Source organism: Phyllopteryx taeniolatus, chromosome 8, assembly GCF_024500385.1.
Source record: "Phyllopteryx taeniolatus isolate TA_2022b chromosome 8, UOR_Ptae_1.2, whole genome shotgun sequence".
Lineage (NCBI taxonomy): Eukaryota > Metazoa > Chordata > Actinopteri > Syngnathiformes > Syngnathidae > Phyllopteryx > Phyllopteryx taeniolatus.
Window position 1 is genome coordinate 9,635,928 of NC_084509.1, and position 16,311 is coordinate 9,652,238.

The window sequence follows — 16,311 nt, forward strand, 5'->3', positions numbered from 1 at the left end:
AACACCTCTACTGGGCAGTTATTCTGCTCAGTGCAACATAGGTGTGGATATAGGAGTTAATTCAGTTTCTCTCATCCTGTTTAAAATATTGAAAAAAATTAATTAATCATCAGGTCAACTGGCGATAATGAATGTATTCTGTTAATGCTAAAATCCATCCACTTTACCGCTTATCCTGTTTAGTGTTGTGGAGAGTTAGAGCCTGTCCCCTAAAAACAAAATCAGACTACACCTTAGACTGGTTGCCAGCTAGTCACTGTGCACATATAGAGACTAGAGGCTGACATTTTTTGGGAATTCCACAGCCTCCTGTGGGATTCCTGCGGGATGGGAGTAAACTTAACTGTCAATCACATGATTGGGCCGGAGTGAAGATCATCGGGAGCGGGAGCGAAGGTCATCGGGAGCGGGAAGGAGTGGGAATTGTGCTAACAAAGTCACCGGGAATTGACGGGAGTGGGAACTATGAAGGGAATGAAAAATATGATGCAGTGTTATTTTAACATCAATCAAATTGATATTTGAACATTTCCGCTGCGCATCAAGCTCAACATTGCTCACTTGGGATTAGGATCAATCTCTGTGGGAGTGGGAGTGGGATTCATTTATTTTTTTAAACGCAGGATTGGGAGGGAGTCGGAGCGATCTCTATGGGAGTGGGATTTTTTTTAAACAGTCACTCGGTAGCAGGAGTCAACATCCGCTCCCATGTCAGGCTCTGATAGACAGACAACCAGTGTTACACGTTTTTTCTTATTTATTGGAAAACAACTGCTAACCATCCAAATTGTATTTCAAATGCTACATGTAGCTGCTCAAAATTTGTAAATAACACCATATGTAGATATCGTTTTTCAGTAGTATATAAATTCCACTACACAACCAGCAAAAAGCGGGGCATATTATGGGATGTCTCCTGGCCCTCGAACATTAACTCAATCACCAAAAACAGTTCAACACCATCAACTATTTTTTACAATTTTTCTTTTTGCTTACATTCCGCCTACCATCACAGGCAACACATCCAATGCTCCGTAACCGTTCATCCACCCATCCATTTTCCGAACCGCTTATCCTCACAAGGGTCGCGGGTGTGCTGGAGCCTATCCCAGCAATCTTCGGGCGAGAGGCGCACTCACATTCACACCTACGGGCAATTTAGAGTCTTCAATCAACCTACCATTCATGTTTTTGGAATGTGGGAGGAAACCGGAGTACCCGGAGAAAAACCCACCCAGGCACGGAGAGAACATGCAAACTCCGATTTGAATCCGGGTCCTCAGAACTGTGAGGCAGATGTGCTAACCAGTCACCCATTTGTGTATATATATTTTATTTAAACCCACGCACGTACGGGGAGAACATGCCCACTCCACACAGGCGAGGCCAGGTTTGAACCCAGGTCCTCAGAACTGTGAGGCAGCTGTGCTAAGCAGTGCCACCCATAACTGTTCAATTCCATATAAAAACCTGAATTTTTTTACTTTGCTCTTAATTGGAGCTCTTTTTTTAAGCCTGAGAGACGTTATCAAGAAATGTGCCTGAAAACTACATACACTAAGCAGTTTGTTATTCAGAAAACTAGAAACCTTCGCAGTGAAAATCAAAAATGTTCCGAGTCAGTGGTGTGAACAAACAGAAGGTCCTTGCAGGAGGTCACAGAAAAGTCCAATTACAAGGCAGAGAACCGTTAGAGCCTCACCCCCTCCCTCGTATCCAGTCGCAGGCTATACCAAGGAGCCCGCTTGGCTCTGCGCAGGCACCATGACGGTCACCGTGCCCGCCCGGGTCAGCGTGGACGACGAGCTGGCCCGTGGGGATGCCGTGAAGGCGGGCGGTGTCTGAGGCTGAGCCCCCTCGGTCCTGACGGGGGGCAAGCGGACCACCTGGGGCGGGCCCCCGTTGGCGACTGGGGGCCGCTTGTGTTTGCGCGACGGTGTGCCGCCCGCATTGTAACCTGGCAGGCCACGCAGGGTGTTGGCCTCACCCGGGCGCAGCTGGTAGGCGTTAATGACGGAGCGCGTGTCGGTGGTGGACGAGGGCGAGTAGGGGTAGTGGAAGGCAGGCTGGCAGTGGTGGTCTCCGGGCCGAGGGCTGGTGGCGATGGATGACAGCGTGCCGTTTTTGGACACGATGTCTGAGCCCGTGTTGCTCTTCGCCCACGACACTCGCTTTGGAGCTTGAGCGTCCTCCCTGTAAACACACAACCCAAACACAATGGAGAACTTCACAGGAAGAAAAGGATATTTGGCCATTTCAAGTCCAAATGGACACCACACTTCCTCACTTTCAGTCGAACCAATGTGATTGATCAGTCTGCTTTCCTCGTTTATCTTCACTTAGGAGTTTAATTCATTCTGTTGCCACGTTTGAGTTACGAACTCATCTACTTGTAGAGCGCTGCCTTGAGATAATTCATTAATTTTGAGTTTAATTCATTTTGTGACCACATTCGTAACTTGTATCGCCAATTATCTTTCCACATTGAAATGAATGGAAGTGCCATTGATCGGTTCTGGCCGCCCCCCCAAAAAAACAAACATTTTCTCATGTGTTTTTAATGAGGATAATACCTCTCTATAATAATGTGTTTTATAAAAATTGAGTAACAACCAGGGCTTGACAACAACTACTGTGGCTAGTGGTTTCCCAGAGTTGCTAGCCACTCAGCATTTTCACTAGCCACAATTTTGTTGTTGGCTAATAGGGGTAATGCGCAACCAACTTCCGCATTCGGTAAAATAGGTCAAAGCACTTCCTACCGATTCAGGTGACTGGCTTAGATGTACGGCAGGAGACAGAGACAAAGCAACTGTAGAAATTAGGGCTGTGCACGAATTGATGGTGATTCGAATTGGGATTCGAATTGGCCTGAAAAAGCAATCACTGAATCACAATTTTCAGATTCGACTCACAACGAACCTTAGAATATTGTCATGTCCTGTGTGAGTTGGCTTGTAATGTGTTGCTTTGCCTCCCTCTGCTGGTGTTTTAGTGTACTCGGTTACTTTCCTGTTAAATTCTAGCCTCTGTTCTGATTGGTAGATTTAATATACATTTAATCACATTGCTGGTTAGATTGTGCAGCAAAGTGGTGCTTAAATGCAGCGATGATATGCGGTTGTTGGGCAGTCTTCATCTTGGCTTCTCGCTGACAGGCCAAGGTGATGTCGCTTTAAATGGGTTGCCATTCTCCATGTATTTTTTCCCTCTCATTCGGCTTGGTCGCACCACAATTTATACCTACCGTATTATGGTAACCGTAATGGCTGTGTCATAAATTGTGTGATACATTCAGGTTTCAAAACTTGAGTAATAAGGGCCATCTCTCAGCTCTCAGACGCTGTGGGCGTGTCGAATGGATGCGCCAAAAGGAATCAAATATACTGAGGGGGTGATAGCTTATACGATGTAAAATCACGTTAGGAGGCTCAACTTCAAAATTGAATGGTTCTTTTGGACTATAATCATACAAAATATGCACACAAGTCAACTGTCCCTCGTTGTCGGTGACATACTGTGACAGCCGAACACGGCACCTGATAACAGCGGCACGGTAGGAGGAAGCCCAGGTAGTTAGACAGTCGGCACTGCCCCATTTACTAGTATCAAGTTACCTACGAAGCCACGCTGGAGGGTAAATGGGCCTTGCTATGGAAGCTAAGCACAGCTAATGCACAACTGAGCAGCCAAACAAAATGACATCACTTTGTACTTATATAGTGGGGGGGGGGGGGGTGGAACTCACGCTACACAGTATACGCCCCAGCCATGTGACGTCATGGGGCTGTGTTTTAGCCCCGCCCACAAGCTCAGAACAATTCAAAAGGAAAAGGTGAAAAAGATGCTTAAGCTATATCTCAACAATTCAGCACTATATTTTTATAAATATTTGCATGTTTTCAGCACTTATCTTCAAACATACAGTATTTAATGTATTTAGAAACAAAACATGGATATTTGCTTAGAGCCTCTTTGAAGATTCATTTTAAACTGAAAACTGTTACATATTGTTTGTTAAAAAGTAGCGCAATAAAAATAAAGATTTTTCCCTAAGATGAGGAATAAACATGATTAATAATTGTGATTGCAATTTGGCCATAAGCCCTAGCTGTTATGCTAGCAAATACTATTGCTAAGCCTCATGTGAAGGTGGTTTATTTGTGTTGAATAATTTAACTACTGAATACAGTCATTTCTGTAACATGGGTTCATGCTTGTGTAAATGCTAGATGCGCTTTGATCCTCTCAATTTTAGTCGCTTTTCCGCCATCTTGTGGCACCTACAGGCAATTACAAACCCCTTTTGGGAGGGCGTCAGTTATTTGCAGTTTCACTATTTGCGGCCGGGCTTGGTCCCTAACCCCCGAGAACCAATATGAAAGACTTCTCACTTGATCTCATTGGCCGTCTCCTCCTCAGTGTCTCGCTTTCTCCTCAGGACGAATATGAGGAAGAGCACCAAGGCGACTAGTCCCACCATGGAGCCCAGCGTGGCCACTGCTATCATGCTCGCGTTGGAAGCTGCACAACCAACAACATAACGTGACACAACACGCAATGTGTTAATCACATCGGCCGAAGCCCTCTGATTAGAGTTGCGTGCGTGTGTGCTGGAGTGTGTGTGTCTACGCACAGGTGATAACCTCCAGGTTAATGGAGCAGCTGTCTGAGCCGGCTGTGTTGCTGGCTCGGCAGATGTACTTCCCCGACATGCTTTTGGTCAGGTTGCTCAGCCGCAGGGTGCCTTGTCTCTCGTCTGCAAGCCAACACACACATTGGGACTATCACTATCACTTGTTCACACCGACACGATCAGAGATAACACGGCTTGACGTCAGACTACTGTAACACATATTCCATAAGATTTTCTAATTTCCCATGGCACACCTGTAGAGCGCTCACGGCACACTAATGCGCCGCGGCACACTGGTTGAGACTCACTGATTAAAGTCTTCTTGCATATTTTTGGAAGGTGGGAGGAAACTGGAGTACCCTGAGAAAACCCACGCAGGCACAGGGAGAACATGCAAACTCCACACAGGCGAGGGCGGATTTGAACCAGGGTCCTCAGAACTGTGAGGCGGATGTGCTCACCATTTGTCCATATGTTTTAGCTTTCATGATTTTATTTTTATTATGCTCAATAATTTTAAGTTGAAACATTTAAAAATAACATGTAATTTCATTAGAAATCAATTAAATACTATATGATACGCCAATACCAATTAACTATGTTAAACATATTTTCTACTTCTTTCGTTCTTTCTTTCTTTATGTTAAATAATCATGCATTGTTTTAATAAAATAATAATGCCCAATGTTAAGATATTCCAAACTCATAAAGATAATAAAGAAATTCATGATTAATTGTTAATTTAATAATAGATACAAGGTATTCATTACATTGTTATATTTTAGTTATTGTTAAATAAGTAGTTGTCAACATAATTTATTAAACTTAATTAATTACATATATTATTTTGCATTTATTCAAATAAATAATTAGGTTTTGCATTAAACTTTATTTTATTTGTAGTTTCTTATAATAATTTTACACACTATTTAATGAAGAAAAAACAGTCAAACATAAAATGTGTATTTTAATATTTACTCATACATAAATGTATTAAAACAAAATAATCATAAAATAAATGTTCAATTATTTAAAACTAATTTACAATAGGCGGCACGGTGGCCAACTGGTTAGCACATCTGCCTCACATTTCTGGGGAACGGTGTTCAAATCCCGTCCCCGCCTGTGTGGCATTTGCATGTTCTCCTCCTGCCTGCATGGGTTTTCTCCAGGTACTCCGGTTTCCTCCCACATCCCAAAAACATGCATTACAGGTTGAATGAAGACTCTAAGTTGCCCGTAGGTATGAATGTGAGTGCGAATGGTTATTTGTTTCTAGGTGCCCTGCAGATTGTCTGGGAACCAGTTCAGGGTCTACCCCGCCCGAAGATAGCTGGCATAGGCTCTAGCATGCTCGCGACCCTAGTGAGGATAAGGGGTACGGAAAATAGGATGGATGGATAATTAACAATATTAATGAATATAAAATGTATGTATTGAATTAGATCAGTGAATTGTCCGTTTAGTGTATTTCACAAAAAAACAAACAAAAACAAAAAAACATTCTGTATAAAAACTGAGGAATTTGTGTAATCCTATAAACTCTTGGAGAGCAAGAACTAAAAACATTTTTTGGACCCCTAAATTAAAAAAAAAAAAAGAAAAAGGAAAACTCAAATGGGTCAAATGGCATATTCATTCATTTTAGTTTGACATATCACTGCATGCACCTCTTGTTAAAAGAGACTTGCTTGCATTTTGCTCTTCATGTACAGTAAGTAGGAGTACTGTTGTTTCACGACACCGGCATTGTGTACGTGATGCTCATTTTGACTCATTAGTTACTGTTTCCTGTCATTAATCTGCCATTTAATCCACCTCTGGTGCGTTTCCAACAGCCACTTTGGCAGCGCACGTACACACACAGCACCATCTATTGCACGAGCGTGTTCGCTCGCCAGATTTGCTTCTTATATTTTCGCACACAAAGGTCGCGACACCACGGCTGGCGCGTGTTTCCGCCGCCATACTTTCACAGTATTACCATTCAACAAAAAAATTCAGGACAAATCCTCCTGCAGTTTAATCTTCAGACAACACATTGACGCATGTTGTCATCTTGTGTTGTTTTTGTAAAACATGTCAGTATGCTTTGTGGAATTTATGGCACGCAGGGAATCATACAACGACTCCTGGTTGAGACCAGATATGCCGCAAGAGGACAAGCAACCCAGGCAAATCCCAAAGACCTTGAGATTAAATGGGCCCCAAGAAACGGCTGACATTTGCCTATATCAATGACAAAATAATGGCCGTGCTTTAGACACTGCAACAACAAAGTGTCATTTTCTATGTGTCAATTATTTAATGAATATAATATCTTGCTTATCCATCGTCCTGGATTTTGTATTTTGTGGTGGGCCCCTCCATGGTCTTTCTTGTCTGAGGCCCCGAGAGGGTCTAGAAATGACCCTGCATGCACATATTAAGGCCAAACGGAGAGACACTGATTACAATTAATAGAAAAAAAATCTACAAATTAAAGTATGTGTCTCCAATGATATTTGTAATTTTTGATAAATAAATAGAAATCGGGGATGCATGCTTTTCACAGAACCATGACATAGCTGTATATTACATTTTTCCTTTCATCAAATATTTTCTTTCAAAATTAAGTTTTGTATTCATAATTAGGCCCGTCACGATAATTACTATATCGACTTATCGTTTGATAAATAAAATGGACACGATAGTTTTCTCCGGACTCGATAAATAGTCACAGTTGTGGTCGGCTGGCGTGCGGATCACACAGTGACTGAACTGGACAGCTGTGTCGTTAGCCGCTAGAGGGCTCTTGGAACGCCAGTGGACTGGTATCCTCTTGCCAGTGTTGGCTCCATCCCATATTCCACACTCCACAGCCTTGCTCCAAATGCAGCAAGTAGATTCACACAAAAGAGACACTTAAGGGAAAGTCAACTTTTTGCTGTGCTCGCAAGCTAACAAGCTGGCATGCGAGCTCATGAGCTAGCGAGTTGAGCTAAACAGCTCGCTCCACCGCGGCAATGCCGTGTAAAACATCAAACTACACCCTGAACTGGTCGCCAGTCAGTCGCAGGGCACATATAGACATAGACAACCATACCGTCACTGAGTGGGAACTGAACCCACGCTGCCCGCACCAGGCGAGTGTAGCACTACATAATCAGTGACTTACAAATAAACAAAAAAATAAAAAATTAACAGTTAAAATGTATTTCCTAACCAATTAAAAATCTGATTCAATAAGTCTTAATTTAATTAATTAAACTTGTTGATATCCTAATAAACACAGTGGCTTGTTTATATTTAATAGTAGAGAATCAACTGCAACATTATATCGACACAATATATTTACTTACTTACGCTACAGCCAGCCCCAGCTTTGTCTACTTTTGTCTTTTGCATTATCCTATAGGGCAGTTGTGTTTGATGCCAATCAATTTTGCCTAGCAACAAGTGACAAAACATTACACATAATTTTCCTCCTATGTGTAAATACCACCATGCTGTTAGCATCCCTCGTAACATCCATCCATCCATTTTCCGTACCACTTATGCTCACTAGAGTCGTGGGCGTGCTGGAGCCTATCCCTGAACACACCCTGAACTGGTCGCCAGACAATCTCACGTGTAACATTGAGGACTTAATATCTATACAATCATTTTGGCACATTACAGCATACAATGTAAACGTGGAACTAAAAGGAGGTTGCACAACACACAATTCCCAACATTTATTTCAGTGGGTGGTAATATTAATCATATTATTGTCTACACCTGACACTATGCCAGCCAACCATTCCAGCTTTGGAGTTAATAGGATATCACTAAGCTGTCTATATGCTCTACAGTGCACAGGATGACAATCTAACACACAATTTGGTATTTAATACAGAGCAGTAGGTCGATGGCAATTGACAACCTAACTAACATAAGACACATAGTAGTAGACAGGTAGTGAAGATTTAAAGGAGAAAATAGACCAATTTTTCTTGCATAATGTGGGAAAATCAAAGATGTTAAAGAGCTAATTGCTGATTTGATCAACAAATATGTATCTTTAATATTGAGATTATCATCTGAGTTGGCATACTGTATATAGATATTTTTCTCCTTTGAATCTTAAAAAAAACAAACAAACAAACAAAAAATTCCGCATTGGGATGCAGGGGGGATGAATGAGGTGAAACCCTTACCCATAAACCCCAGGACCAGTATAGGCTGAGGGCATGGCCTCCATTCTTTTGTTTTGTGATGTTATTAGAGAAAGAATAAAAGGCAGAGAGAAAGAGAGAAAATGAACAAGAACGGCACTGCATGATGCACATGAGGTGGAGGGGAGGAGGAGGGTTAGAGATGCTCTCAGGCCCAAATCCAACTTTGGGCTCTTAGAGGGGCTGATCAAGTAATGACATGGGGCTTGTTAGATTAGGCACAAAACAGGAAATGAGAGAGAGGGTTAGGGTTAGAGAGAAGGAAGAGAGAGAGAGAGACAGAGAGAGAGAGAGTGTCACGGCTGAAAGAAAAGATGAGCAGTGAAGGTCCAGTGTCAAAGGAGAGAGAACACACAGTGCTGTTAAAAGGATGACATTTGGATTTAAGTGTTGTATTTTTCAAGTTTGCAACCAAAATAAACGACGACGTCACTCAGAGAGAGTAGCTTCCATTTGCTAAGTCTGAGGACTTTAGCGTCATAAAGAGATGAACGGCGCACATCTATCGATGCTAAGTCCTCTTGTTCGGAAGCAGATGGCCGCAAATGGCAACGCAACAACAGATCTAAATGCATTTGTTTTTTTCATACTCCCGCTTTCAGTGCTAGTGTAGTGGAACCTATGACGCCGGAACACTGCTCCATTTCCTACTGTATTTGTTTGGATTTAAATGAAAGAAAAGGGAAATTGAAATAATCTGTTCCAAAGGGCAAACAGTCATCAAACCATATTGTGCTTTATTTTTCAAGCACAGTGGTATCTAGATTTACCCAAATTTCTTTTTTTTCATGTACCAATAAATATAGCACTTTACTGCTAAATATACATGTAAAAACACAAAACAAAATAAACTAGAATGTAAATTAATAAACCTCTTTTATGAAGTGTAATTAAGCCCCTCTAAATTCCCTCTAGTAAAGTCCACCATTCAGTTCTGTTGTGCACCCATGGCTAAAGCACGAGAAGCTTCATATTGTTTTAATCTTCTTATATTTAAGCAGAGTGTTCATGTTTAAACTGTGCATAATGTTAGTTACCCAGCTCAGCTTGTTTTAGTTCAGTGTTACCATCTGATCCATGCTCCTTGCGAGTGTTTTCATTTTGTATTTGTGCGTTTGGCTGCTTGTCCTGTTCAATAAACGTCTGAAAGCGCATCTGTGTTTGTGGCACTCCTTTTTTTCCCCCACTTTAATCGAGTGGCGGCATGTTTGTAGCTCACTTCCAACTAAATTTTGGCTCGCAACACGAAACAAAAAAATATATAGTTTTTTAAAAATAAAAATAAAGCGACAAAGCAATGGGTCATAACTTGTAAGTCTAAGTACCATGGTATCTTAAAGAAAGGTCTCTGACATTCTTTGGGCAATAGAATAGAGAATTACATCACACTTAATTGACATCCGTTTGTCACAGTGGTTGAAATAACTTGGTTTTGAGAGGGCAACAAACTGAGCCAATTCATTGTTGCCAACATAACTGTTTTGCATCGTCAAAAGAATTAGAACCCCAAAAGCAGACACGTGGAAGGTAGTGTAGTCAATTTAATAACAAAAGTTGTATATTACATACGAGCAGAAGGGGAAACTAAAAGTGCACTTAATACGCGAGTAGAAGTAGTAAAAGTACAAACCAAAGGAGACGCTGACAAAAAGGTCAGCGTGAAACTAGTACCAAAAATCCTCTTCTAAATGAATTTGGTAGATGGAGCCACAGCAGAAGGAAGACGCCAAGAAAAGGAAAAAACTAAAGTGAATCTAATCCACACAAAATTGGAAGAGACTCAGGGCTTGGGTCAAACACGAAAGGTACTAGAAGTGATCGGGTAATACACAGGGGAGCAATTTACAAGAAACAACAGAAGAGAGCAATGCAATACAATAACCCGGCAACTTCCTTCTGCTTCTGTTGCACGTAAATAACCAGCTGATCGCCATTGGCATCAGGTGTGCAACAGGAGACTCTGCCCACCAGCAGTCAGCCAAGAAACTGGAGACAGGGAAAAAAAAAAAAAAAACAGCAGAGGCAGAGAACAGGGACATGACAAGAATGACTTTTCTGAACCCCTCGAGCGACTATTTAGGAAAAAAAAAAAGCGACGAGCAACAGACCTAACCACATTTAGTGGTGTTATTGAAGACTCCTGGAGACACTGAGACTCCCATCCAGACTATAAATGAATGGTGCGTGTGCTAAGACACTACTGGTACCTGGATGAAAAAGGGAAGTCTGGAGAGTCTGTTGCAGAAATGCATGAGTGCAGTCTATGAATGGTACCAACAGCCTCTGAAATATCCAGTCTGTCCTTTATTTCCTGCCTGTTAGGGAAATCCATTTCTTCCTTGACAATTGTGCCATGTCTTTTGTGTTTCAATTTAAAAAGAAAAAGAAAAAGAACACAGTATATGGTGCCTCAAACCGTTTCCCAATAAGAACACTGGCGGTTGTAAATTTTCCATTCCAACGAGTTGGTAAAATGTCCGAGGGTCAATCGCCTAGTGTGTGGTGTGGAGTCGCTTTTAGCCTCATCGCTCAGTGTGCCGCGGGCCTAACTGTAAGTATTGAGTTGATTTACAATTACGGCTGGAAAAAATAATCAAATAACTCGGCTAAGTCGACTTAAAAAATAGGTCAACACAAAATTTCTGCCTCGCCCTCGAAGCTAAAAAAAAAACAAACAAAAAAAAACATAAAAAATAAAAAGTTTGGGATCTGCCGGAACCCATGTTTCACATGGACATTTACTGGAGACGGACGCAGTACTGGGCTAGTCATTTTTAAAACACTTTTAGATGTTTAATTTACATATAACATTATAAGTATGAGGGAGCTGAATGGTAGTTAGCGTTTTTTCACCTAAAATGTAATTGCTAGCGTGCTAATGCTAATCGCGATTGCTAACCGTTTAGCATTTTGCTATCTCAAATTCTGTAAACCAAATTTATACCATACACTCAGTACCAACATATGCAGTGTAGGGATTGAAGTCCATCCCTCATAAATGAGAGTAAAATGCATGTTACTAATATATTTTAGTAACGGGGGAGATTATTATTCGATTATATGATCAATAATCAAGAGTAGAATCGATTATGTAAAGATTCCATTGTGACAGCCCTATTTACAATGATTAACTTGTATTTAAACTCATAACATTATTTAAAACATTCCCTGTACAATAAATAAAGCTTTAATTTGGCGCTCTTATTTACCAAACGCAGTCCAAAATGTTGCATCTGGGACGTGATGGTGGTGATGATGATGATGATGATGATGATGTAAGGATGCTGAGTCAGCTATGCTGTGTTGGGGTCAGCAGCGTGGTGCATGACATTTGGGCCAGCACGACAACACATGCTTTGACACATGCAAGACGTGATGGTCACTAAAAGACACACTGACAAAAATATTAACAAAACAATTGTTTTTGCACCCGTTTTAACATGAATCAAAGTAAGAAAAGAAAAAAAAAGTGAGATCTCCTACACTCAAATTAATGGTAAATGAACCACTTCCTCCTAATGGGATCTATTATTGTGACTGGCATAAATCCAGTGCTGCGCCTTGCGTATCTCTGTGAGGATGCAGGTTAGACTCAAGTGTTGGTAATTTCATGGACCAGCGTACTCCCAGTGCATTTAAAAGTGCGACGGCCGTGCTCACAGCCGAGTGGACGACTGAACGTTAGCGGGTACCCTTTTTAAATACAGAATGAGCTGGTGAAAACCGCTGGCAACTTAAATCTCTGCAGACCTCAATGATCTATATCCCCGCCAACAATCTTTTGTGGATGGCCCTACCCCCATACAGTAGCTGCATGCCGGCCAGTACGTGGGATGATTTCGAAAATATAATAATAAGGATACTCGTTCAATGAATTCATTTCTAGAATGATGTGTAGTGTCTGTCTGCCTCCATATTGTATGCCCGATAAAATTCACCAAAATCGCATTAGAGCACCTGCGCTAAAACGTAGACATGGCGTAACTTTAGACAGACTTTCTGAAACCAAATTCTCACTCCACCAAGCGGTTCTCCAGGGGCACACCCTTGCTGCGCCAATATGCCCAGCTTGGCGCAGACCGCTCTGCCAAACTGGCAAACAGGCACAGCAAGTCTTGTGCTTGCAAGAAAATCAAGATATGCCAGTTTTTACGCTCGAGCGCAGCCACGCCATCTACGAAAATAGAGCCCAATGTCGTAATTACTTAGCTGACAAAATACAATTATGTGAAACTGAAAAAAGTCAAAGGTAAATTTTTTTTTAATGTATGCAGTGTGTGCAACTAGATTACAGAAAGAAAATACACAAAAAAGACATGGCTTTTATTTTAGTGTCTATATTTTTTGTTGCATATTGTTGCATATGTTGTTGTTGTGAGTTTTAGTAAATGTTCATGAGCCAAATGTGTAAATAAACAGGAAGCCAGTGAAGTGAGCCAACAAACAAGCCTAAAGCTCTCTAATTATCATGTCCATTTGTTTAATCCTCTCAGAGTGTGTGGCTTTGGTGCATACTAAATGTTATATAAGCTTAACATCAAAGTTAATATCATACCCGCGCTTTTATTCTGCAATATTTTGAAATGTGCATTAACATTTTATTTTGGCCTTTTTTTAAAATGAAGTTTGATGTGAATGTCTCTGTTATCTGCATCATAAGACTTCAACAGGAACGCTGACTCCTGCTATATTGTTCTCTATCATCATCTGTCAGTATGTTTAGATTATTTACAAGCCACTGTCTAGCCGGCCTTTTCCACCTATGATCCTCTTTCGTCAGGCTCATAGTCACTCTGGATACTCACCAAGCATGCACAAAAAAAAAAAAGGCTTTATAGTCCTCTTCGGTGATCTTCTGCTCTCTCGATATCTACCGAACAATTGTCCGACCAATCGCTATACAGCGTTTTTAAACCTCGTGACTATTTTGTTTACAGACCGTGGAGTGCGACGGAGAGGATGAATCACGGTCACGTTGGTCGGTTTTGGGGGGGAAGTGACCTTTTCGGTGTGAACGCACCCTCAAGTTGTCACACTCAAGGTTCCAACTCAACTTGCACTATGTGGACAAATGTATTGATACGCACCTCTTAATTAATTAATCAGTAGTGTGTAACTTGATAGTTATGTTACGATTTTTGTTTCTTATTTTTTTATTTATTTATGCAGATTTTTTTTTCTGCAGCCCCACAAATCTGCAACTCTTTTCTGACCAAAATCGGTGATGATGCTTTGATATTTTCAAAAAACTGCTCAAGCACCATCTGTTCACTAAAGTGCACACGCACACAAACGTACGCATGCGCGCACACACAGACAAACACACACAAACACACACACATACAAACACACGTGCACACACATTTCTAATAACCCCCCTTAAGTTAATGTTAAGCGTCCTTTGGTCGCTTGAAAAGGCACTAAACAAAAATTCAGATGTTCATGAGGAAGACCCTTTTCTGTTCCCCAGAGCTAGGTCAGTGTTTTTCAAAGTGTGGTATCAGCTAGTAGTCCACAAGCTTCCTCTTCTGGTATGCAACAGAATCACTGAATTCAACGCTCAAACCGTGCATAATGTGTATATAGTAAGTACAATTTTTTTGCATTTAATCATTAAGAACCATTAGTTTTCAAAAATTGATTGAGTTCAAATTTTTATTTAGCTTTTATGTGAAATAGAATTTAATTTAATCGTTATTGAAATCGTTTTTTGTTTTAATTTTCCTATATTTAAGGGCAATGTTAATGTTAAAACTGTGCGTAATGTTAAATATACTTTTAAGGACTAAAACCTCTTCCTCGTTTTTGTTGAAAACTTGAGCCTACTACGCAACTGTATTTTAATGTTGGTCATGATGGTGGTACCTGGAGAACTCAGTATTTTTTTTTTTTATTGTTTTAGGTGGTACTTGTTCTAAAACGTTTGAGAACCACTGAACTTGATCAACCTCGGACTTGCTCTAAGTCTTAGTTAGCTGTTACAGCAGGCGTCCCAATCCCTTTGCCCACGTAGTGTACGCTCATTAGTTGATTCTTGATGAGTACTCACTCTGCATGGGCGAGAAGAAGACCTCCTGCATGGGGGCGGTCTTGGTCCACTTGTACTGAGGGACGGGCTTGCCGTGAGCGGACTTGCAGCTCAGAGTCACGTTGCCCTCGACGACGGGTTCGCCCGACATCGTGCACGCTGGAGGAGATGGTGGAACTGGGAAGACAAGATCTCACCATGTAAGATACTACAGGATCAAGCTTGTTGAAAGAAAAGTGCCTAAGTTGTCGTCCCCCCAAAAAACGATACTGAAGGACTTTTAATAGACAGAAAGCACTGAAATACACTATTTTGGAACTTGACTCTACTATCATCTCCTTAACGTCAACTACAGAAAAAAAATCTGAAGTCGCTATTATTCATTGGACAAAACAAGCGTATTTCTAAAGGCTTTTCCATGTAAACCCCACAGTGCGTTCACTAGCTTACTATGCTATAGGTTACTCTGCAGTTTGTTTATGTATACTGTACATACTGTATGTACCAATCAAAAATAAATATACAGTAAACACACATATACATACAGCATCCTCATATACAGTATAGTGGCTGGGGGTGTTAATCATTCTGTGGACTAAACTGCAGAAGGGAGGGACGTCTCATAAGGGGGAGGGGGCTCTATTAAGTGCGATGCATTTTTAGAATTTTATCATTCCTCATGACGTAGAGGGGAGGTATCTAAAAGGGGAATGTGTTTATTTTCTGTAAATGCATTTTAGAATACAGTACTTGTCATAGGCTCTAGAGAGACATTTTCACAACACCTTTTCACTGGCAACTCATGATGTTTGGTTAAAATAAGGTACATGACAATATATCACAACGCTTTATTCCTGATGTAAAAAGGGAGGTGTCTATTTGAGGAAGGCGCTCATCTTTGGTTGATGCACCCAGCAAGTCAATAAAGACCAGAGGAATACATACTGTACAGTTTGAACACATTCCTAATGAAAAACATATTTCCACATGTAGTGGCCCAGGGTGTTTATTTATTCAGATGCCTTGGGGAAGGTGCCTCATGGGGGAGTGGTCTTCATTTGTACAAATGTCTTTTTAGAATAAGATCAAACGATGAAAGAGTTTTTATGTCCACCTAATATGTAAATAATGATGCTTGGTTTGAATCATGTATATTACAAAGTATGACACCAAACTTTTTTTTTTATTTTTTACTTGATGTGAAAAGGGAGGCATCTATTTGAGAAAGGTGTTTGTTACTTTTAAGTGGTTGACGCACCCTGCAAGTAAATAAAGACCATACGTGTATGTGTACATCTAGTATGAATGTGTTCCCAATAAAAAAAAAACTATTTCCTCATATAGTGGCTGGGGGCATTTATTTATTTGAATGCGTGGGAGGTAGGAATTATTAGGGGAGAGGTCTTTATTGGCCTGTAGAGTGTAGTGTAATGTAGAGTCCCCCCACCCCC

The 16,311-nt window shown here is 41.0% G+C and overlaps 1 protein-coding gene across 4 annotated transcripts in view; it reads right to left on the reverse strand.

The window, feature by feature from the left end:
* Positions 1–74: 74 nt before the first annotated feature.
* The window catches only part of esamb (endothelial cell adhesion molecule b), an 86,726-nt gene continuing 70,489 nt past the window's right edge, over positions 75–16,311 (reverse strand). For 3 of the 4 annotated variants that reach the window (XM_061781177.1, XM_061781180.1, XM_061781179.1), the window contains 5 exons: positions 14,882–15,037; positions 8,815–8,859; positions 4,637–4,759; positions 4,395–4,524; positions 75–2,193 (listed from right to left, as the gene is read on the reverse strand). In XM_061781177.1, the coding sequence (XP_061637161.1) occupies positions 1,728–2,193; positions 4,395–4,524; positions 4,637–4,759; positions 8,815–8,859; positions 14,882–15,037 (920 nt within the window). In that variant the 3' untranslated portion in view covers positions 75–1,727. The remainder of the gene's footprint in view (positions 2,194–4,394; positions 4,525–4,636; positions 4,760–8,814; positions 8,860–14,881; positions 15,038–16,311) is intronic. The other variant, XM_061781178.1, reaches the window with a different exon arrangement.